The 25,282-nt window shown below is 43.5% G+C and overlaps 1 protein-coding gene across 1 annotated transcript in view; it reads right to left on the reverse strand.

The window, feature by feature from the left end:
* Window positions 1-25,282, reverse strand: part of LYST (lysosomal trafficking regulator) — a 347,836-nt gene that overhangs the window by 20,613 nt on the left and 301,941 nt on the right. The window contains exons 44-49 of the mRNA XM_030195890.1: window positions 24,378-24,608; window positions 21,961-22,150; window positions 21,625-21,761; window positions 15,038-15,136; window positions 13,412-13,551; window positions 3,946-4,043 (exon numbers count right to left, since the gene is read on the reverse strand). Coding sequence (XP_030051750.1) covers window positions 3,946-4,043; window positions 13,412-13,551; window positions 15,038-15,136; window positions 21,625-21,761; window positions 21,961-22,150; window positions 24,378-24,608 — 895 coding nt within the window. The remainder of the gene's footprint in view (window positions 1-3,945; window positions 4,044-13,411; window positions 13,552-15,037; window positions 15,137-21,624; window positions 21,762-21,960; window positions 22,151-24,377; window positions 24,609-25,282) is intronic.

The raw sequence follows: 25,282 nt of genomic DNA on the forward strand, positions 1-25,282 counted from the left end.
TACTTGGATTTCTGTTCCTGAAAGTAAGTACTTTGTTGGATTCAAGTGTGTGTGTGTGTTATTAGAAAACTTTGTGGGTAACTAAAGTTGTATTCCTTCCTGGATCTAAGGGATCTGGTTATTCGTTGTGTTTTTTTAATGATCTTAATGAATAATTACAGTTTCTGAGAGAGAGAGAGAGCAAATCAATGTTGATGAATTCTCCCTGCTTTTTTTTCCCACCCGTTTTTGGAAACTTGACCTCTTGCTCCTGTATTTTTTTGCAATCTGTGGTTGTTGAGAGCAGACCTAATTGGTACCCAAGAGCTCAAATAACTTCCAGAGAGGTAGCACAAATGACAGAACATCTGCCGTTTTCCCCCAATCAGAGTACTGAAAATGAATATGAGTTTATCTTGTTGGGCAGACTGGGATGGACTGTACAGGTCTTTATCTGCCGTCATTTACTATATTACTATGTTATATTTAGGCACTTCCGCAGGATCATTTGGAGATGGAGGACATTTTCATTGTATCCACTGGCGTCCCTGAGGAAGACCTTCTTTGAAACAGAAATTTCTGTAGGACATTTGAGACTCATGATTAGGAGCTACAAAATTCAGAAACGTTTGCTCACGTTCTGTTTCTCCATTTCCAGTGTGATTAAGAGTCAAAGAGGCAATTGATGTCAACCTCACTCTTCAATATAGCTTTTTGGCGAAGCTTTTTTGTTTTCCTCCATCGTATGAGCTTCGGCAATAAATTTTGATAGAGAATCTCATTTAAGGATTTAGTTATTTTCACTTATTTAGTGTGTTCACGATTTTTGATCACTGCTTATTTGTGAGTTTTCATAGGAGAGCAAGTTATGATGTATAGAGCCTTTCAGTGAGCCGCTACCTAGCAGATAAACTCATTGAAGTTGTGCTTGGCTGCAGTGACAGCCTATACTGAGCTCTCCGCAAACTCGCATCAAAATTTACTTTGGATTTAGGTTTTATCACATTTGTGAATTGGGTGGGGTTCTCTATTTACACTGCTGAATTTTCATAGTTTTGGGATTCACTGTCTAATATTCTGTACAGCATTCTATAAGTGCTGTGCCTAAATGTGCGACCTGCCCATGGCCTTCCCATACTTCGCCCACATGCATGCCCTCCTTGCACTGATGCGCTAAAGCACTTAGGTGCTACCTTACAGAATAACGCCTAAGTGCACTTGCATATGTAACTGCTGTTTACCCCCGTTTTGGATCTGAAGGGCCCTTTTACAAAGCAGTGATAGGGCTACCACTTGTGTAACACGTATCAAATTGACACTACCGCCCGGTCAGCGCGCTCACCTGGTGGTAATTTCCAAGTTGGTGCGCACTGTTTCCTGTGGCACAAAATATTTTTATATTTTCTACCGCGGGGGCTGTTCCCGGCGGAAATCAGTAGCGCGGCCACATTGTCATACGCTGCATGAGCACTGTGTGTGTAGCGCTTGAGCCCTTACCGCTAGGTCAATGGTTGGTGGCAAGAACTCAGGAAGTAAATAGCTGTGTGCTACTTTTAACTGTAGTGCACGGCCACTTACTGTCACCATTTTAAAAAAGTTTTTTTCTCCAGCCATGGTAAAAAAATAGCCCAGCACGCACCAAAAACGCGCGTCCACACTACCGTAACTTTTACTGTGGCTTAGTAAAAGGACCCCTTAATTTCTTGTGAATTCCAAAACTTACATGCCAAATTGGTGCCTAACTTGTGGCACATTATGAGGGTTATTTTCAAAGCACTTTGTAAGCCTAGGTTCCATAGGTTCCTATGGAACTCTGTAAGTAAGTTCTTTCCCTCTTAATTCTACACAGAGGTTCATTTTGAAGAGGGACAGTGCATAAAAGTAGCTGCTGTGATTTCTCTGTGCCTATTTGTCAGTGCATCTACCACAAGCATGTTTGTAGGAGCCTAACTGAACAAGTAAAAATTCAGGCCCAGATGCACTAAACGTTTTTCATCGTTAAATGAGCCCTTAAGGAAGAATTTCCTATCCTTTCCATGCACTAAAGCCTATTTTTCGACGGTAGTAGCAGCTAACGAAACTGGGATGCAAATGAGAAACTACCATTGAAATGTAGACAATTCGGAATGCACTAACCATACCGACGATAGCAACGATTCACTTACCACCAGAAATTTAACGTCAGCTCAGACCTGTCGTTAAAGCCTGAGCTGTCATCTCCCCACTGCCCCCTGCACGATGAAAAACCAAATTGCTGGCGTGTTTTAAAAGAAAAGTGGCTCCCTGCTTCCCTGTGCCTAAAATAAAAAAGGAAACTAAATTAAAAAAGGATCGGGAGGGGGCAAAGGTGCTCATCAGCAGCGTCCTGTATAGACGGCCTGGCCTTGCCTTGCCTTGCTTGCCCCCCCCCCCCCCCCCCCCGAAGTCCCCGCTGCTCCGTTTGTGAAATAAAAGCTTTTAAAAATGAAACCTTTGCAGTTGCTGGGCTCCCCCTCCCTTCCTGTGTCTCTCTTCTTTAGTCGGCAATGCTCCGCCTCCTGCCCTCCTCCACCTCCGTGCCCCCCCCCCCCGATTTCGTCCCCGCTGCGCCCCCCCCCCCACCGGACCCCCCCTCCACCACAATGGCCGGTGCAGCGCCTCTCACCTACGTTTGAAGGCGCTGCACAGGATGGATCAGCTATTCTTTAGCTCTTCTGTCTCCTCCGATGTCTCCTTTTTCTTCCTGTGTCCGCCCTCCTCTGACGTCAGTTATCTACGTAGATAGCTGACGTCAGAGGAGGGCGGACACAGGAAGAAAAAGGAGACATCGGAGGAGACAGAAGAGCTAAAGAATAGCTGATCCATCCTGTGCAGCGCCTTCAAACATAGGTGAGAGGCGCTGCACCGGCCATTGTGGTGGAGGGGGGGTCCGGTGGGGGGGGGAAGCAGCGGGGACGAAATCGGGGGGGAGGGGCACGGAGGTGGAGGAGGGCAGGAGGCGGAGCATTGCCGACTAAAGAAGAGAGACACAGGAAGGGAGGGGGAGCCCAGCAACTGCAAAGGTTTCATTTTTAAAAGCTTTTATTTCACAAACGGAGCAGCGGGGACTTCGGGGGGGGGGGGGGGGGCAAGGCAAGGCCATCCATACAGGACGCTGCTGATGAGCGCCTTTGCCCCCTCCCGATCCTTTAATGTTTGTGGAGACATGCAGGGGAAAGTAGGGAGCCACGTGTTTGTGTTTTCTTTTTGTTCTTACGTTTCTGGCATGCGCAGAGCAGCCAGCAGCTGCTTTGCGCATGCTTTACGAGCCGATTACCGACGGGGATTAGTGCATCGTTCTTTCCAATACCGCACCAAACTTTTTGGGGCTGTGTTTTTGGAGCATGCTTCGTTATTTGAGATTCGGTAAAGGTTTTTACGTTTCTGATTTTTTTACATTTGCTTGATGCATCTACCCCTCAGTACTAAGTGTTAAAGTCACCCATAAAATTACCATTTCAAAAACCATGTTTACACCAGGGGCGTAGCCAGACAACAGATTTTGGGTGGGCACCAAGTGTTCCCCCCCCCCAAAAAAAAAGTATCTCAGCTGGTGGAAAAACGCTTCTTTCTACCTTGGCAGCAGGCATGCACTGAAAACTGAGCATGCGCAGGTGCCGGTGTCATGGAGAGTAGCGTTTTCGTTACCATCAGGGGAAAATCTTCAGCTGGCGGACCTTGAGATTCCCACCAGTTACCACTAAACATGTGCTACTGTTGGGTGGGCCTGAGCCATAAATGGATGGGCCCTGGCCCACCCAAGCCCACCTGTGGCTACGCCACTGGTTTACACTATTTAGGTGTTTAAAAACATTAGAAAATTGCCCTTCCCAGTTTTAAGCATAAAACCAAATCTTCAGCTTCTTAGAAGATTTAAGCTTCATGCAGAAAGCTACTATAAAGAGGACTACGAATCTAAACAGACTTTTAATTTGGTCGTATGCTTACCTGAATCACAAACAGTAGCAATATCACCTGTTGTTTCACTGGCAGAAACAGCTGACACAGGGTTCTTGTGGCCTGTAAGACTCTGCACATAGCACAGCCTGAACAAAATAAGACACAAGACCCTCAAAGAGACTGCTTGTAAAAATACCAATAAATATTCACTCATACTGTCTGGATTGTCATGCTTTCCAGGAAATGAGTTATCTTAAAACAACTTAGATAGTTGAACATGGCACTTCATTATTCAAGCTAAGGTGATACCACCTCAACTGCACTGGATTAAAAAAAAAAACAATTCTAGATAGAATTGTCTTAAACTAAACAAACAAAAAGAGTAACATATTATTGCATTAATGTATAAAATAATTCAATCAAAAAACCCACAAAAGTAGATTATCAAACATATAAACGGCAAGTGACCGACTCACCTGCAAATGCTCAGTAGAGACTTCCCTCTTTGTCTCGCCCTCGCGTCAAGATGTGATGATGTCAGAGGGCGGAACAGAGAGGGAGAGGGAAACGGAGTCGGAGTCACTGTCGGACGCTGCCGCCTGGAAACGAACATCGTGCGCACCAACCACCCCCCTCCCCGCCGTTGCTCCCTCCCTCCTCCACATCGGGCCCCCTGCACTGACCTGACAGCGCCTCTCACCTCCGTGTGGAAGCGCTGCAGGCAGCAGCAGAGCGATCTGCCGCTGCCTGCAGCGCTTTCACACGGAGGTGAGAGGCACTGTCAGGTCAGTACAGGGGGCCCGGCACGGAGGGGGGAGGGAGCGGCGGCGAGGAGGGTAGCTGGAAATCTCACCCGTTTTTACGGGCTTAACGGCTAGTTATACTATAAATGAAGGAGGCCAGGAAATTCAGTTACAGATACTACGGCAAACACAACTTTCCATTCTTATTGTTTTCTTTACTTCTAACTGGCTTATTCTCATCAGAGATAAAATAAAATACCAACAGAAACAAATGAATTTTATTTAGGCCTATTCCCTACACTCCCTTATTTCTTCTCCAAATCTTTCTATCCTTTCTTCATACTTCTACTTGCTTTCTCATGGAAGATCTTTTTCACTAGCTCTTTCCTATACATATATTTATATGTCCCTCTGCACATCTCATCTTCTCACCATAATTTCTGTTCCATTATCAGTGTCTCTTTTTTTCCTTTCAGCTGGATAACTGCTCTGCATTTAACCTTGATCTCTTAATTTATTTCACATAATTTTTATAAGTGAATTAACAATACACAAAGCAACCATAACTCTGAAAATCTTCACTTCAACCTTTTCATGTCAGAACAATATCATCTAATATAGGATTACATTATTAAAATATGCTAATGTGCATTAACATCAGCTAGGACCTATATACTAATGATGAATGTCAACAGCACTAGCACATAACATGGCAGTGGCGTAGCTACGTGGGGCCTGAGGGGGCCGGGGCCCCTGCAGATTCACCCCAGGACCCCCCTCCCGGCGAACCCGCCCCCGCCGCCGCCTACCTTTACTTTTGCTGGTGGGGGATCCCACTCCCCGCCAGCCGACGTCTTCTCAGTCTTTCCTGCTCTTCAATTTGTTTGCTGACGTCCTGCACGTAATTGTACGTGCAGGACGTCAGACTCAGAGAACAGTTCTGTTCTCTGAGTCTGACGTCGTGCAGGACGTCAGCAAACAACTTGAAGAGCAGGAAGCGACTGAGAAGAAGACGTCGGCTGGCGGGGAGTGGGATCCCCTGCCAGCAAAAGTAAAGGTAGGCTGCAGCGGCGGCGGGTTCGCGGCGGGAGGGGGGGCGGCAATGTCGGCGGTGGGGGGGCGGCGCCGGGGGAGGGCTAAAATGTGCCCCCTCCCCCTGGGCTCTGGACCCCTCCCCCACGGAAGGCTGGCTACGCCCCTGTAACATGGTAGGGCACTTCAGTAAATCTAGCTCTCAGTCTCCAGAAATTAATTTCCAAGGGATTTTCTTAGGGGTCTTTTTACTAAGGTGTGCCGAAAAATGGCCTGCGCTGTTGTAGACGAATGTATTGGACGTGAGCAGGTTCATTTTTCAGTGTGCCTGCAAAAAAAGGCCTTTTATTTTGGGCCGAAAATGGAGTTGCGGCGGCGAAATGAAAATTGGCACGTGTCCATTTTGGGCCTGAGACCTTACCGCCACCCATTCACTTAGTGATAAGGTATCACGTGTTAACCAGGTGGTAATCGTCAGCTTGTGTACAATGCCGATTACCACCCAGTTTGCACCGCACATCGGAAAATAAAATATCTTTTCCGGTATGCATAATGGACGTACATAAAAAATGAAATTACCGCCCGTACTTCTGAATTGGCGTGCATAGGCGCCTACATGGCTTAGTAAAAGGGCCCCTTAGTAACTAGGAAAACTTCATTGATGTAGCCATCTTATTAGCCACGAACAAGTTTTGTTTCCTGATCTGCCACTTATTTAGGTCTGACAGAAATAAGCAAATGATGAATTTTAGAGCAGCGCTTCTCAACCCAGTCCTCGGGGCATAGGTTTTCAGGACATCCACGATGAACATTCACGAGATAGATGTACAATACAAGGAGGCAGTGCATGCAAGTCTATCTCACGCATATTCATTGTGGATACCCTGAAAGCCTGCCTGACTGGGTGAGCTTCCCCATTGAACTGTAGCAGGTTGAAGAGGATTTTTAAAGCCATTTCCATGCATAAAACAGCATTTTACCTCAGGAAATGGGGAGTTTGAATATTCTCCTACCTCCAACCGCTCCCCTCCACATCTAGCTGCTTATAGTGATGGTACTTTTACCTCTGGCAAAAAAAGAGGTGGGTTAGTTTGGAAGAGGTTGGCCATGTGTGAGAATTTCATACTGAAATACCTCACAGCAGGCATAAAAATGTGCAGAAACTCTACGGGAAGCTTCTTTTTGAAAATGAGCTTAAGAACTTAAGTATCACCATACTGGGAAAGACTGAAGGTCCATCAAGCACAGTTTAGAAGTATGCTTGAGGGGGGTCACGTGATGACTGCTTCCTGAGCAGCAGCAAGAAGGGAGAGCTCCCTCGAATCCTTTGCAAAAACCGGCTATATGAAACATTTCTTATACCCTGAAAGACCCCAGAATAGAGCGAAAGGTCAGAGAACGCACAGCAAAAAGGGGACTGCAATCGAAGAAACGGGACAAGCGGTATGCCCACTAGAAATCAGGGCGTCTTAAAACAAAAGCACACTCCCGCAGGAAAGGCGGCCAAGATGGCGACGCCCTCAGACTCCCTACCTGGGCCGGAGAAAAACGCGGGAGATTGGGCGAAAGAGATTTCCTCAACTGTAGCAGCGGCATTGGAAGACCGTTTGAACAAAATCCACTCGGCGGTTGAGGAAATTAATGAGAAATTTGACACGCAGGCCCGCCGGCTAACAGAGGTGGAACAGAGAATGCTTACCCAAGAAGACACAACAACGGATATGGCGGCCCAGATTGAGAACCTGCAGAAAGAAGCAGCAGCCCTCAAGGCACAGGTAGAGGAACAAGAGAATAGAAACCGACGCAACAATCTGCGAGTGGTAGGGCTTCCCGAAGAAGTAAAAGAGGGAGAACTATATAAATTCTTTAGCGAGTGGCTACCGACGCAGTTGGGCCTAGGAGAAGATATCGGCACATGGCAGTGCGACCGTGCGCATCGAATCGGGAGCAGGAAAGAAGGAGATAATAAACCCAGAACAGCAATTGCTCATTATACAAATTGGCGAGAGAAAGAAACGCTGCTAAAGCAGGGAAGATCTAGGCAAGCACAGCTGGAATACAAGGGACATAAGCTCTTATTGTTTAATGATTACTCCCTGGCGGTGGCGCAGCTAAGGAGAGCAATGGCTCCCACGTGTTCTCAGATGTACAGCAAAGGCATCAGATTTTCGCTTTTATACCCTGCAAAGCTAAAAGTGTGGCACGAAGGAAAAGCTCTGATGTTCCAAGAAGCAGCAGAAGCCAAGGCGTATATGGAACGTTTGAATAGAGAAGTACCAGCAGGAGAATAGCTATTTGAAGGTAAAATTTCCCCGTGGGACAGATCGAATGGGATATAATGGCGTGCTTTAACTTTGAATTTATTTTTTGATTACACAAAGAGAATCTAGCTGGAAAGGTGTTCACGGGAAAATTGAACACAGTGGTATCAGCAGGAGGATAGCTAAGGAAGGTGACACCTCTTCGAGGGACAGATCGAATGGGATATACTGGTTTGATTTAATAATGTTTTTACTCTGTGCTCGTACAGCGAGAGCCTAACTGGAAAGTCCCAGATGGGGGGGTAACAGTTATTGTCAAGAGATTCCATATGGCGGGGGTCAGAACTGAGATATCAGCGGGAAAAATCATGCCCCCAAACAGGCAAAAAATGCCATGAACAGGTTATTAACAAAGATACTGATCCTATGAAGTCTGACATTAAGCGAATAGGTGATGTAGTAAACATGGAACTGTGGTAATGAAGCAGAGTACAGAGATCTCGAGCAATATTCTAAGAGATAATTCTAGCAAGCTAAAAGAATGTTATGTACACGGACTGTGTAATGTTGTTTTCAAGAGGGGGAGATGATAATGGAATATGGGGATAGGGGATGTATCACTGGGCAAAGTATTCGAGGGAGGAGTAATGATGTTTGTATTTGTTGTATGAAGACGGGAAGGAGAAGGATGAAGAAGAGGAGGAATCAGAAGAGATATGAAGGGGAAGGGGGAGGGAGGGGAGGGAGAAGAATTAGGGACTGTGTGAATGAGGGGGAAGGGGACAGCAAGGGGAATTCGAGAGGGGAAGGGAAGGGTGGGGGGGAAGAGAATTGCCTGCAAAGGGAAAGATGGGAAAACTCTATGATGGAAACCGATACTCAGGAGCAGAAAGTTCCTGGTGGGTCCAGCTGGGAGGCCAACCGGGAACATAAAAAGATTAAAATAGACGACATGCAGATTATGGAAAAAAGAATGGGAGATGGTTAACTTGAAGATACTATCTTTGAATGTAGATGGGGTTCACTCCCCAGTTAAACGCACTAAAATACTATCCTGGCTTAGGAAGGAAGGAGCGGACATAGCCTTTCTCCAAGAAACCCACTTGTCCAATTCAGAGCATGTGAAACTGAAGAGAGGGTGGGTGGGAGAGGTAATTAGCTCATCCTTTAACAGCAGACAAAGGGGAGTTGCTATTTTGGTACACAAACAGCTACCTTTAGCCATCCACAAGGTATTACAAGATAAAGAGGGAAGGTACGTTATAGTGATGGGAGAGCTGTGGGGCCGAAAGCTCAGCCTTTGCAACATATATGGGCCAAACACCTATAACCATAAATTCTTTTCAGATATAGTAGCACAGTTGGCGCGGTACCCGGAATACCAGAGAATCTTGGGAGGAGATCTCAATATTACTGCAGACCCCACTATTGATTGTAAACCAAGTAAACCCAAAACAAAGGGATGGGAACATAGGGGAGTCAATTTTCTGATACACCAACTGGGGTTGATAGATGTGTGGAGAATTCTGCATCCCTATGATTCAGACTTTACATTCTTTTCTAATCCACATAACTCGTATTCTAGACTAGACTACTTTCTTGTATCACAGGCCCTATTTCCAGTCTCAAAAGCAGCACAAATACTAGACAACACACTGTCAGATCACTCAGCTATAGGGTACTCTATAGAATATACTAAGGGGACCTCAGAGAGGATATGGAAGTTCTCCCCTGCACTATATAGAGATGAAGCGTTTAAAACATACTTGAGAGAGAAGTGGGAAGACTATCAAAGGGATAATAATACTCCGGGAGTGAGTCCAGTGATATACTGGGAGGCGGCCAAGGCTGTTCTGAGAGGCCATATATTGGCGTATACCGCTGGGAAAAAGAAAAAAACAGAGGCAGAGTTATTAACTTTATCGGCTGAGTACCAGCAAGTGCGCAGGCAACATATGGGAAGCATGGATAAAGAGCACAGGGAGAAACTGGGTCGGCTCCGTAAATGTATTGACCAATTGCTTAATGCCAGAGCAGAACGGGATATATACTATCAGAGATTCAAATTATTTCAATGGGGCAATAAGGCAGGGAAACTTATGGCAAACCTAGTGAGACCGTATAGGAAAAGACAGATTGTTACATCAATAAAAGATAGCGCAGGCAGAGTATACCAAGAAGAGGCTCAAATACATACACAATTTGTTCACTACTACCAGTCATTATACGCAGTAAGGGACTTGGACCTACCAAAGAGGGACGCTTTCTTTGAGGGCTTACAGGTACCACAGATGAACACAGAGCAGGCACAACACTTAAGCGCCCCTATAACAGAGCAGGAGGTCAGGCAAGGCATTAAAGCATTAAAACTGACTAAAGCCCCAGGCCCAGACGGATATGGGCCGGAATATTATAAGATCTTAATGACAGATATTACTAAACCACTGGTTGACTTTTATAATGACTTATCAGGGGGTGAAGGTGAAGGGAAAAATAATCAAAATCTAGCACATATTATCTTAATCCCTAAACCAGGAAAGGATCCTGGCCAGGTGGGTTCTTACCGACCCATATCCCTGTTAAATCAGGATGTCAAACTTCTTGCAGCTATTTTAGCGCGAAGAATGAATCTGGCGCTCTCTGGAGTGGTACAGGAGGACCAGGCGGGTTTTGTCCCAGGTCGATATGCCTCAATGAATCTTATTAGGGCAATGGCAGCAATACACACCTATAAAGGAACAAAAGGGAACGAGGTGATAGCGGGGCTAGATATGGAAAAAGCTTTCGACAGCATATCGTGGCAGTATCTCTTTTGGGTGATGGAGAAATATGGGATTAGTGGTAGATTTATTGAATGGGTTAAGTCTCTATACACTAAGCCGAGAGCGAGGCTGATAATAAATAACACCCTAACAGAAGACTTTGAGTTACAAAGGGGAACAAGGCAGGGGTGCCCACTATCGCCAATCCTGTTCCTGCTGGCAATTGAGCCATTGGCGATTAAAATACGACAAAGCGACAGGATTAGGGGCCTCATGGTGGGGGGGAAGGAGATCCGCATCAACTTATTTGCAGACGATATCCTTTTGTATCTGCAAGACGCATTCACTCACCTAGATCAGGCACTACTCTTAGTAAAGCAATTCGGGGACGTATCGGGGTTAAGGGTCAATTGTGAAAAATCTGAATTACTCCCACTATCAGGAACCCAAGATAAACCAGGATTTGGCAGGCTCCCTATACCACCAGTATCACAGGCAATGCGCTATTTGGGGATCTTCTTGAGTACTAACCCTAAAGTGATGTATAAGAAAAACATATTGGAACAAATTGATAAGATCAGGATAACTTGTGAGAGATGGAAAGATCTCCCCCTATCACTTTATGGCAGGATAGCATTAGTTAAGATGGTTCTGTTACCAAAGCTATTATATCCATTGCAAGCAATACCTATATGGATTAAGAGGCAGGACGAGAGGCTATTTAGATCCATTATAAGATCCTTTATTTGGAGGCATAAAAGTGCACGCATAGGACACCAGATGTTGATACGTAACAGGGAGGGGGGAGGCCTTAACCTACCTGAGTTACGACTTTACAATGTGGCAGCCCTGATGCGTATAATCTACGAAGGTATCAGTGGCCAATCAAAATTTACTCCAAACCAATGGTGGGAGGACTGGTGTAAACCATATTCGTTCATAAATTTAATACACACATCACCAGGACTGGGTACCATTGCAAACAAGCAGTATAGCTTTCTTACACCGCTCCGCTTGGCATGGAAGTGGTGGAGGAGCAGACAGGATAGAAGCCCGTTTGTCTCGCCCTTTCAGAGAATAGTGGGGCTGGTAGACTTCCCGGCAGGTATGGGACCATCTGTATTTAAAAGATGGGCAGAAAAAGGGTGTGTGACTTGGGGAGACTTGGTACCCACGGAGAGCGATGGCTTCCCTCCCTTCTCGCAAGTGAAGGAAATATGGAGGGTTCCAAACAATCACATGTTACAATACCTACAAGCAAGACATTACTGGCTACAGGTGTGGAGGAAGTATGGGAAGGGATGGTCATATGGGAAATTGGATGAAAAAGTGATATGTTTACCCCCGAAGGCCAATAAATTATCTATGTGGTACAAGCTGACGAAGATGGCTATACCAGATGGGGGGAGGGGAGGAGCTGTCGCTGCGTGGAATAGAGAGCTGGGAACTGAATATACGCAGCCTCAGTTTGATTTCCTGTTTGTGTCATTAGCCGAATTTGTTAAATGTGCAGACTGGCAAGAAACCCAGTTTAAACTGCTACATAGGGCATTTATCACTTGTGAAAAGGGGAAGAAAATGAAGTTGTGGGAATCAGACATATGTCCCAAATGCCAGGCAGGCATAGGCACCTTCCTGCATAGTTTCCTGGAATGCCCTAAATTAGAACTTTGGAATCAAATATTTGGGGTACTGAACGCAATAATCCAGGGGACGGTAGAATGGTCCTATCCAGCGTTGTTACTGGGGGACCAGGCAGATCTCCTGGAACAGGGGCTCTCTCAACCGCAGAGGAGGTTCTTATATATGGCTACCCTGGCAGCAAAAAAAACTATCCTGCAGTGTTGGATCAGGGCGGAACCAGTACCCTATGCCTGTTGGGTGGCAAAGGTTAAAGATATAGCAAAGCACGAGAACATATTGTATAAGAAATCTCCAAATTTAGATAACAGGCAGTACGCAGTGCTCTGGCAGAAACTAGAAGATATGTTAAGATAGTAAGGTTTCCTAGAACCGATGAAGATCATATAGGGGGGGAGGGGGGCAGGCCTGGGGGGGTTCAGGGCAGGGGGGAGGGGAAGGTATAGAAGAAAATGTTAGTGCAATTGTGCTTTATGTACACTGGTTATGTTTTTATGTGACGAAAGTTTTGATGTTATAAGAGTTGGTGGTTTGTACTAGATCATGCATTTTATAAGCATGTATTGTACTGATGACAATAAAGAGAATTGAAAAAAAAAAAAGAAGTATGCTTGAATAGAGGAATTTTTTTCTTTGATCCTTCACATTTCACAGGCTTAAAGGATAAGGGTTGGTTAATGTCACAATCTTCTGTACATCCAGAATTTGAAACCAAATAAAAAATCTATTTCTACAGAGCTACACCAGAAATACAGCTACCACATTACTGCTAAATTTGCTTTCCTTGGTAATCTCTATACGATGTGCACAGAAGACCAGTCTGTTGCTCTAGGGGTCTGAAGGACCATTGCCTGGCCTTCTAGGATTACTGCTGAAATCCTTTCATTTTAAATGATTTGCTATTTTCTAGTTTATAAGAGAATCATGGGAAATCATTTTCTTTTAAATGCCCAAGCATCCACAGATTATGTGCCTGTTTGAGTTAATGTTTGTAACGGACAATGATTTCAATGTGTAAAAAAACATTGTAATTCACAATAAGTAAAGAAGAAAATGTTTATTCGGCTCAGTATACCTGTTCAAATCCCATATAATACAGCTTCCATCCTTGCTTACGCTGATTATTATACTGTATGGTTTACAAACAAATAAGCTGGTTATCTCTGCTACGTGACCATACAGGTGAATCTCTGACTCTACTTCAATCTCAGATGGCTGTAACACACAAAAAATGTAACAAGACATATTCACATAATTATTATTGAAAATAAAAGTTCATATAAAAGCTGAAATTTAAGGCTCTTCTTATGAAACAGTGCTATTGATTAGCTGAATGAGACATTCAATTCCCATGGGCTTCTTCGCATGCTAATTGATAGCGCCACTTTGTAAAAGGAGCCCTTTATTTTTTAAGTTTACCTGTTGTTAACTAATGTTTGAAAATTTCTCATATGACATATGAGTATCAACATCATTCATAGACTTGTGATATTCTTGCTTAAAGAAAGACAGAAAAGCATCTCAATATATACAGCAATAATTTCTGAGGATAAGATCGTAGAAGTAGGAATGAAGACGTGCAGGTCAGTGTGTCTTAGGATTAGCCAGTATTTTAGAACAGAATCTGCCAACGTAGCGCGGCCACATTGTCATACGCTGCATGAGCACTGTGTGTGTAGCATTTGAGCCCTTACCGCTAGACGTATAGTTACCATGGCAAGTTATTTTATGAACCGACATGGTGCAGATATAAGGCTACAGAGCATGTTGTGATACTGGTAGTGGTATTCCCCCATTACAAATCCGATATACTTCCGGTAACTGAGATGTATCTCTATCTTTTGGTCCAGAAAACATAAGCAATCTCCTTCCAGTTGCAACTATGTGATTCTTACAGCAGCATTGCTTGAGCTGCCTGGGACTCTGAAATATGCTCCTGGCAGTTCAAACAGTGCAGCTGGAAGAATTGAACAGCAGAAACAGTAAGTAATGATTACTGGGTATACAGCAGAAAGCAGCATGGATTTTACTGCCACTGCTGAAGCTCGCATAGAAAACCAATTTTGAGACATCAACGCGTAGAAAGAGGCATTTAAGAAATATTTTATTTTGTCTTATATGTACAAATAGCCTGCTAAGGGAGGAAGAGAAGATATACCGGGGTACAGGAAGGGGAAAGAGGCGGGATAGTGAGCGCCACAGAAAGGGAAGACAGATGGGGAGGGAGGTCAGCAAGAGATACTGGTACTCAGTAAAGGGAAGGAGAGGCTGAGAAAGGTAATGAAGGTAAGAGGGGATGGGAAGACAGAAGCAGGAGTGGAAGTAAAAGGTTTAGACTGAAAGCGGAGAAAATGGGGGGAGGGGGCAAGAGGAGAACAGAGAGGGAGGTGGGGTAGAGAGTGCAAACTTTATGGGGGGGCAAGGGAGAAGAAAGACTATGAAGAGTAATTCCACACAATTCAATTAAAATATCTGCATTTTCCATTTTTTGTAATACATTTTGAATTATTAGCAACACTAATTACTCAAAGGCTGTGTTATTTGGACAAATCAAGTATGCAGAATTTTAAAATACTGTAAACAATTTACATTTTTTTCTCAGAATTCCCTTAGAAGCAAAGGAATCTAAAACATGCCACTGATTATAAAACTGAAAGCGAAAAAGAAGAAAAAAACAATTAATATTTTGTTAAATACGTACCGTGCTACTGGTGAATCTATTCATATACGCTGTGATGACACCACATTTGCTACCCGTGAAGAGCTGGCAACTGTCAGGGACCCAGGCACAACTTGTTACCTTTCAGAAAAACAGAGGATATAAGATTTTAGAATATTCTAATATTTTAAGTAGACTGCAAATTATAGGTTAATATTCAGCCAGCGGCAGTCAGTGGTTTTTAAAGTGCTGACTGTCGCCTGCTAAATTAGATCTGGATATTCAATGCTAGGCCTTCTCCGGCCAGATGAAGAAAACGGGCAGCGAAGGCTGAAGCAGAGATCTTGGATTTTATGGGTGAAAAACTAGTAAGGGCATTAGGCTCTGGCTATGTGACTGTGTCAGGGGGGCTGGGGGGGCGGTGACAAGGTTCGTAGCAAGGTGAAAGAGACTTTTTCAGTGGTTGACACACAATGTAATTAAATTTGAGCTAAAAGTAATCTGGGCTCTCTTAGAACTATCCAAATAATCTCTTTGATGTTCCCTACAAATAACACTAGCTGAGGGGAACCTAGTGAACCTCCAGACCACATTTTGCTTTGTGGGTTTCCCTTTTTAGAAGATGCAGTTCTCCAAGATGACAGATATGAAGTTTAAGGTGAAGGGACATAAGGTAGCAATTTGATCGACTGCATTTTTCAGGGCACTAGACCAGGAGGTACAGTCTTCAAATGGGGTAGGAAAAAGTTGCAGAAAGAATGTCCTGGCAAGCACTGGTTCATTTATCCATACCAAGAGACTTGAGATCTCTGGAATATTTAGTTAGACAAGCTTTGGAGGTTTGTTCGTTTTTTGCTGTCACTGCCTCCGCGCGATGTCCCCGCCGCCATCCCACCCACCGTGATGCCCCCCCCATCCCACCCACCGTTGCGTTACGTAGTTTTGCTGGCGGGGGACCCAAAATCTCGACAGCAGAAGTCCTTTGTTGTCTGCTGACTCCGCTTGAGCAATCAGAGGACAGGTCCTAAACATGCGACTCAATGTTTCCGGATCCTGATATTTGGGACATGACCCTGAAGCACCAAAAGAGGCTCGGGAAGGAGAAATGTAAAGACTGAGAGCAAATTTATATTGTAATTCCCAAAAATTGGCATTTGAAGAAAGACGCTGAACATTCAACACATAGTTTTTTACCTGGTCAGGAGTTACTGATGTAGCCAAACCTGTGGACCATAGAGAAGCCAGTTTATTGTAATCCAAATCCTCTATAGTATCCTGGAGATAGAGATGGTGATATTGCAATGGCACTCGGTTCTGAGATCTCAAGGTAAGAGCAGTACTGATAGTGTCCTGAACATCTTTGCTAAAATTGACCCATCCCTAACCAGAAACATAATGCGTGAGTTGAGCATAAGCAAAAAAGTCAGTAGATGGTAGTTGGAATTCTGTTTGAAGATTCCCAAAAGATTTCAAGTTTTCCTTCTTCAGTCAAGAGCTGGGTTAAGTACTGTATTCTCAAAGAACGCCACTGCATAAATACAGGAGAATCAGAGCCAGGAGGAAAGTCAGGGTTAGAAAAAATGGCCGCAGAGAAACAGTGACATTTACAGAGCTGTCTCCAAGCAGCCTGAGCTGAAAGTAGAATAGGATTATGCCGCAGCACAGGAACAGATCTTCTGGGCATAGTATGTAGCAGCCAACTGATGTGCACTGTAGGAGAGAAAGAGGTTTCTAAAGAAGTTACAGAATATGAACTAGTCCCCGTGTACCAATCATTAATATGTCTCACGGAGCAGGTTACAATCAAATATCTAATATTCAGAAGCTCCAAGCCAACATGAGCTCGAGGCACTGAGAGAGAAAGTCTGGGGTGCCTGCCTCACCAAAGAAAGTGCTGTAACTGCCTATGTAGGAGGCGCTCCTCATGTCCCTTTAAATAGAGGGGCAACATCTGAAAACATACAGCCATCGGGGAGCAAGCATCATGTTTAACAAATTAATGTGGCCTAGTAAAGAAAGAGAGTAGGCGATCCAGAGTTGCAATAATCATTTCGTTTCAGACAATAAAGGGTGCATATTGCAATCATATAGTTTGGATAGATCAGATAGAATGTTAATTCCAAAATACCATATCTGCTCTTCAGCCCTCTTCAATGGAAAAGTCCCAACACACTTGGCATGAATCTATGAGGAAAGCGGAAGCGCCAGAGACTTATTCAGATTAAACTTCAATACCACCAGTTCCCCATATTGAGCAAGAATATGAAGCAAAGTTGGAAGAGCATGCTTTGGTTCATCCAAAATTAACATCAAATCACCCACATATACTAATGCTTTTAAGGTATGTTCCTGCACTAATACCATTTTCCCCTCCTCTGCTGCCCGAAAAATGCATAAAAGGGGTTCCAAAGAAAGAAGAAAGAGTAGCGGGGAAAGAGGACACCCTTGTCGGGTCCCTCGATGGGAAATAACGGTGTGCGAACCCCATTAACCAGTAGGAAGGCTTGCGGGGACATGTAGAGCGTTATAATAGCCTGGAGATACCAACCTGTCAGGCCCACACAGTGTAACAAGGTAAACATAAAGGGCCAACTTACTTGATCAAATGCACGTGCACATCAAGGCTCGTCACCAAGAACGCTTCCCCCATTTCGCAAACATAGAGTATTGCCAACAACAATTTATGAACATTAACCACTGACTGACAACCTCTAACAAAACCCACTTGGTCTTCAGCTATTAAGGTAGGTAAGAGAGGTGCCAGTCGGTCCGCAAGGACCCAAGCTAAAAGCTTGACGTCAACAATGATAAAGGAAATCAATTGGTATCACCCAGGTAGTGTAGCCTCCTGTTCTGGCTTAGGTAAAAGACTGATAAGAGCCATATTAGTGTGGAGGGAAAAGCTGCGGTCCACAATTACAATCTCTCTATATAAAAGGCAACACCAACGTTCTATGAAGCCTCCAGCCGGAAGTGTGAAGGGGGCGAGATATCCTTTTTCCCTATGAGTGTCTGCCCCGCCCTCTCTGTAACACAGTCAGTGAAGGAAAACAGCAGAGCACGAAATCAAATCGCTGGCTCTGTAACAGTGAAGGACTCAGAGGGGGGAGGGGAGAGAGGCCAGAGGGCAGGGACACACACACTCCCACATGCACACAGAAGAAAACATTGCTAGCCCCCGTTTCATTTGCATCAGAAACGGGGCTTTTTTACTAGTATTATAATAATCTAGAAGAGGGCCAATAATCTGCCCTTTCAAAAGTTTATAAAACTCGCCAGCATACCCGACCAAACCTGGTGCAGAGAAAAGTTTCAGCACTCAAATGGCCCTTTGTAGTTCTTTTGCTGCTAAGGGGTGATTAAGGGCCTCCATGTCCTCAACGGAAAGGTGGGGCATGCAAGAAGACTGCAAATGTTTCACACGTGCTTCCATCCCTGGGCTAACTCCATCAGCAGCATAAAGAGCGGCAAAATGCTGATGAACAATGGCTGCAATTTCCTCTACTTTGGAGGAAACTGTACCCTCCGGTATTTGCAAAGCAGGAACAAAACGCGACTGGCGTCTTAGTGACCTGCACCAGCAATTTATCTGCTTTTTTTGCTGAACTTATACATTTATTAAGGACCTAGAGACCAGCTCACGAAGCAGGCTGTTTAAGGCCGTTCAAGTGGCAGTAAAGGTCTCAAATAAGGGAACAGGTTTTGCACATACCTTTTCTTTATCGTCTGTAATTTATGCTCCAGCTCCACTATACCCTGTGTGTTATGCTTGTTATGGGCACTGACATAAGAAATAATAATTTCTGCGGAGCACTACTTTAGCAGTGGACCAAAAAAGAACTGGGTCATCAATATGCTGCTGGTTCAAAGTGAAAAAAATCAGACCATTTATTTGCTAGATAAGAAGAAAACTTAGCGGAAAAAAATAAATACAAAGGAAAACACCATCCCAGGGTTTGCCAAAAATTAGGTGTGACTTGCAGATCTAGCCAAATCAAAGCATGATGCAAGATCTCTTCTGGCCCAATTCAAGCAGACCCTGGGAAAACAGGCTGCAAGTTACAAAAATGTAACCAAGCCGTGAAAGCATATAATGTGCTCTAGAGGAACAAGTAAAACCTCTTTCATCCAGGTGGAGCAAGTGCCACTTAAACAAGGGCCACACAAAAAGATTCCAACAAAGTTGCCCTCCCTGAAGAACAGTCACGAGTTTGGCCAGATCAGTCCATCCCCGGATCATATACATGATTCATGTCCCCCGCCAACACTATGGGCAAGTGAGAGTATTGTTGGCAAAGTGACAGCAAATGTGCATAGAACCCAGTCTCTGCTGCAACTGGGGCATATACCATAACCAGCAGGACAGTCTGACCTTGTAAATTTACCTGAAGCCCCACATAACAGCCCTCTTGGTCCTTAACAGTTTGGTCTGATGAGCTAAAGACTTATGAATCAATACCGCCAAGCACTGAACCTCTCCCATCCAATGCTGCTGCAATTTGAGATTCTCGGCCATTGAGAGTCTCGTTTCCTGTAAAAAAGCAATACCTGTTTTTTGCCATTTTAAGGTGGCCAAAAGTTTTGTGGGTTTAACGGGAGAGGTTAACATTCCACAAACATTCCAGGAGAGAAGACAAATAGGGCGGCTTAGAGACTTACTCAGGGTCACACCGGGGAAATAGCATATCCACAGATTCTGACACAAAAACATTAGGGTGCCCAGCCCCACCCCAAGACAAAAATAATTCCAAGAGCAGACATCCCAAATACACCAATGCAGACAGTTGAGCCAGTCATGCCATGCAGCCCAAAAAATGCTGACAATATCTCCATATACCTCTGACCCAGCAGTGAACCCCAATGAACCAACCCAAACCCCCAAAAACCAAAACCTAATATACCCCATCCCACCACACATCGTGATAGGAGCACACAAGGTCCACATAGAGGTAGGAGAGCCCCCACTACACTAGAAGTAATGAGTTGAGTCCCACCTGCAAAAAACCATTAATGACATGCATATTCAGAAAGAAGTGCAAAGCAATAATATACATGCAATGAAACTACAGTGTAGTAAATTTAAAACAAATCGGAGAAAATGTTTCTTCACCCAACGCATAATTAAACTCTGGAATTCGTTGCCAGAGAACGTGGTGAAGGTGGTTAGCTTGGCAGAGTTTAAAAAGGGGTTAGACCGTTTCCTAAAGAACAAGTCCATAAAGCACTACTAAATGGACTTGGTAAAAATCCACAATTCCAGGAATAACATGTATAGAATGTTTGTACGTTTGGAAGCTTGCCAGGTGCCCTTGGCCTGGATTGGCTGTTGTTGTGGATAGGATGCTGGGCTCGATGGACTCTTGGTCTTTTCCCAGTGTGGTATTACTTATGTACAGATGTACAGTGGAAATAATCAGGAGCCCTACCAGGGCCTTCATTAAAGTGAGGTCCAGAGTTGTCAAGTTCAGTCAGGTGAACTAGGAAGCTGATTAATAAAATCCTGGGCCTCCGCAACTGATTCAAACACTCGCCATTGGCCCTCAGAATAGATCTTTAAAACAGCAGGATACTAAAAAAGAAAACGCTTTTTGTGATCAGAAAGAACGTTGCACAAGGGAAAGAATTGATCTCAACGCTCTAATAAAGCTGGTGAGTAATCTTGAAAAAGCAATATGGAATCTCCATCAGATTCCAGAAGGTCTTTATTGCATTTGTACAGGCACAAAAGTTCCACTTTGTGTGAAAAGTCTAAAATCTGAGCCACCACTGCACGGGGCTGCACGGCACCATCTCTTTTGTGATCCAGCCTGTGAGCACTTTCCAGGTCTTTGCCAGAGAGCCAGTGCGCCAGACAATGTAGCAAAGTAGCTTCAGGGATAGTTTCAGGCAAGTCCACAAACCATACATTATTACGTCTGGTGCAATTCTCTATATCGTCCAACTTAAGGACATGTTCCCGCAGTTGTTCATGCAGGCACGTTACCTGTGTCTCTAGGGCTACTTAACCATCTTCCATGGTGGATGCCCGCTACTCAAGCTCTCCAGTTCGGCGGTTTGTTTCCGTGAGCAAAGTTTCTATGGTTAGATACTAGTGACTGAATCTCGTTTGTCCTGTTTGTCTGTCCTAATTAGATTGTAAGCTCTGTCGAGCAGGCACTGTCTCTTCATGATCAAGTGTACAGCACTGTGTACGTCTAGTAGCGCTATAGAAATGATAAGTAGTAGTAGTAAGAGCTTTGTCAGCTGTGGCTCCAATGCCTGAGACAGTGTGAGAAGCTGCTCCAGTTGATATGCAGTGAAAGCTGATACCATGGGGCTGGGAGGCTCCGCCATTTTCTCCTCTCCTTTGTGGCTTTTCTTTGTTTCCTTTTGATTAGTTTTTGATATCATGGCGCCTCTCAGGAAGAAAAGAGGAACTTGTTCATGCAATCATTCAGCTAATGCTGTAATGTGGTGACTGCAAAAGTTAAGAAAATCGCCGAAAAATGCTTTTAAAAGAGGGGGGCCTCCAGAGCAGCATGTCTGCTCCACACAATGCATCAAGTGATCCTCTCTGAACTTGAAATTATAATTAGAAACTCTAGAATGGAAGAACCTGAACAAATGTCAAATTTTAGCATGTACTGTACCTGATGCAACTGTGAACTCTGTATAAAATTTATTGGAGGTTCACTCTGCTTACTCTTCAGTCTTAAAATATTATCAGCATATCCCCAGCTTAGAATTGCTGACCACTGGATATCTGTGCTATGCATGCTCCTTACACCTAAAGTAGAGACGGTATAGTTAAGTAAGATATCAAAAATTTGGAAACAAGACAATAAAATCAAAACATTTATTTGATTCTTTCTACTATCTTTTACTTCATAATGCAATAGTATTTGTATATTATTTTTAAGAGTACCTTTTGTGAACTTTCTATAGTATGATATAAAGATAATTCTTCATACTTTCTTTTTTTTTACCTTGCTCTTTACTATATACCATCATCAGGCAAAACTTTTTGGATAATCCACAGATGGCTCTAGTTGGTAGAGCTTGTAATAAGCCAAATCTTTCTCCGTGAGGTTGGCTAAAGCAAACAACTGGATCAGGTGCACTTGGAGACCCTACATATTCCCCCCACTTTAAACCTCTTATCCATGGCAAAGGACTCTGGAATGAAAGTGCAGAAAAATTTTAGACAAATTAAAAGACCATGGTCAAGAAGAAGCAATAAAGTTATAACGTATTTATAGCCTAGTAAATAGATATCCCTAAAAATGTTTTGGGTTTTGATCTTTAAACAGCACTTGGACCTAGCCAACTTCTTTGTGGCTCAAGATAAAACAATATCGGCCTCTACTGGACTACAGTGCCATAAGCCTTCATTCATAGCTGTGCTGGATTTTTTCCCATAAGAACACCCATCCTTCACTGAGTCAACCCAGCACAGCAAACAAATGTTGGTTCAGACATCACAGAGCACAGCACTTTCCAGAACTCAGTAAACATGAACCCCGAGTCTGGCTAGTAGGTGCAGCTTTTAAATAATGATTACATGTTGAAATACTTTTTCTTTGCATGCACTGCAGTAAAATATAGCTACTGCTAGAGGAATTCTGTGCAAAAGAATTGAAAATTCTGTGAACAATATTTTAAAATTCTGCAGCCTTTCTTTGCTCAAATAATATACAATGAAGGGGAAAAAGCCTCAGAACCTATCCTGCTCAATTTGGAAGTGTTTTAAAACTTTCCTACAAAATTGAAAAATGTTTGTACAAGTCAAGAATATATATTGGATTTTGTGATAATAAATATTTGAATTTTCCAAGAATCTCGATATGCTGGTTGACAATGACTTTGGAACTTGAAGAATAACAAAGAGAAAGCAATTATTAGATACAGCTGGGTTCATTCACTGGATAATCTAGCATTCCCGCTGATGTTTTTGGACCGGTTAAATTCACATACATTTAATGACAGGACTTATAGGGTGGTTTCAATCATGGGCATAAAAAACTTCTTCAAGTAATTATATCGCTAAATCTAACTGCTATATCAAGTTGGCTGGTTACCTATTTATACAGTGACAAAAAGAAATGAAAATGTGCAAAAACAGTTTTTTCAAAACAATATGCGTTTCAATTTGTGCTGCAAACCACACTAACAATGGCCAGAGTTTTGCCATAGCTGTGTCAAGGTGTCTCGGTTTCAATCAGCTATAAATCACACTGAAACTTGCAGCATCACCAGGTATCGTATACCTCTTCATGGTAATCACACTGTTTTGCTATATATATGCTATTTTATAAGTGGTACATGAATTGTTAGTTCATAGAAGAGTGTTTTGGATTTAGTAATAACTTCTTACACAATACAGAAAAAAATATTATTCAAAGATGCTTAACATCAATATCCTGTTTAGAATTCCTCCAACATAAACCCTAGCTACATCCTCAGAATTGATCTCTAGATTTCTCCCCCTTTAGCTTGACACCACCCCAGACTTGAACTCTCCCTCCCATTCATTTCAGAATCAAAGCCCCAATTTGCTCTTCAGTTCCTGCCCTTCCCAGGGTCAACCACTCCTCACCTCTTGCCCCCCCCCACCCCAATTTTTCTGTCCACCCCCTGGTGTTCACTTTCTCTCCTTCTTCCCAGTTCTCTGCTTTCCACTCCCACAGTTCCACCTCTCTCTATTTTCTTACCCCAGGGTCTTTTCCCTTGAATTTCCAGGACTTTTGTTCTCTACAACCCCTCCCTCAGCGATCTCTCTCTTCTGCCCCTTTCCTCTAGCCCCCTCTCTCTCTCTCTCATTCTTCCATCCTGGTTGCTTAGGCTGACCATTCTGCCCTCGGGATTGACACCTACAGCTACAGTCTCCCCTCTTTGGGCCAAAGCAGGCTGTCACTTGCAGCTACAACCTTCTCTCTCCAGGTCCCAGCAGGCTGGCATATGAAGCTATGAATAATTCTGTTTGGGAAGAGAATGCTGTAATAATTACTTTTTTTGAACTAAAGCAATATATTTCAGCAGTATTTTTATAAGTTCAAAAGCAATGGTGTAAACTACATTGTAATTCACTGCTCTAGGTTACATAAAGGTTTACATAATTTTGCAAAGTATTCTAGTAAATTTGACCTTCTAGCTTTACTGCCATGTGTCCCGACTATGACATAGCACCACATGTGTAGCTACAAATGGCTTCCTCACTGCTCACAAAATCTTTTTGAGGGTTTAGCAGTTATTTTGACCTTTTCCAACAAAAATATAGGGAGTCTTTTACTAAATATTAGCTTGAATTATCTGCAGCAGGGCCCATTCTATTCCTATGGGTCCTGCTGCAGATAACTAGAGCTAAAAAAGACCTCCATAATACTTAAATCAAAGTGTAACATACCGGATAAGTGACTTCCTTTGTGTGCTCCCTAGTTTCTCTGAAAGCTAGCTGTACTAATAATCCCATGGCAGCAGGAAGTTCTCCTTCCATGATCAACTTCGATCCATTCCTGCTCACATGCGCTGTCTGGAAGAGTTGACGAGGGGTCTGTCCATATGTTTTTATCATGGTTTCTAGTGCACGTCTTTGAACTGGGTCCTCAACAGCTGAAACATCCATTCCAAAGTATGTCTAAAATGTAAAAGAAAATAACCAAAATATAAGACAGACTATGGCCATGGGATCTAAAATTATGTTTCAACAGTTTTACTGATGACAATTCAGAGTAAACACATCCAAAAATACACATATACAGAGATTCAAATATAAAACTGTACACAGTAAAGGCAAAACAATATAATCTGTTATCAAACTTTTAACAAATTTTTTATCCCCACCCTTCCCCTGTATGTATTATATGTGCAAAACATGAAAACACCTGCCATCAAATACATTTCAATAACTATAAATCCTTCACCCAGTCTTCCCTGCCCCCTGCACCCCCCCAAAAAAAACAAAAAAACGGGGATATCAATACTTCTATAGGTAATTTAGTACAAAGCTATGAGCCCTTGGGGACCAAGATTGTATGTACGGGTCCCAAGTTGTCAAAAATGCCTGTCTCCGGGGGTAGGATCCAACCATTCTGCACTCCATCAACAAGAGATCATGTAATTTATTTCGCCAGTGCCAATACTCTGGCGGGGAATCACTTTTCTACGTACTCAAAATGAGCCGTTTGCCCAATATACAAGCCTTGTGCACCAATAATTGAGCCCCTCTACCTGGTAGAGCAAATAATTTGTATTTATCAAGGATTACTCCAAGGGGGAAAAATAAAATTGTCATCCTCAACAGCGCCTCCA

Source organism: Microcaecilia unicolor, chromosome 3, assembly GCF_901765095.1.
Source record: "Microcaecilia unicolor chromosome 3, aMicUni1.1, whole genome shotgun sequence".
NCBI lineage: Eukaryota > Metazoa > Chordata > Amphibia > Gymnophiona > Siphonopidae > Microcaecilia > Microcaecilia unicolor.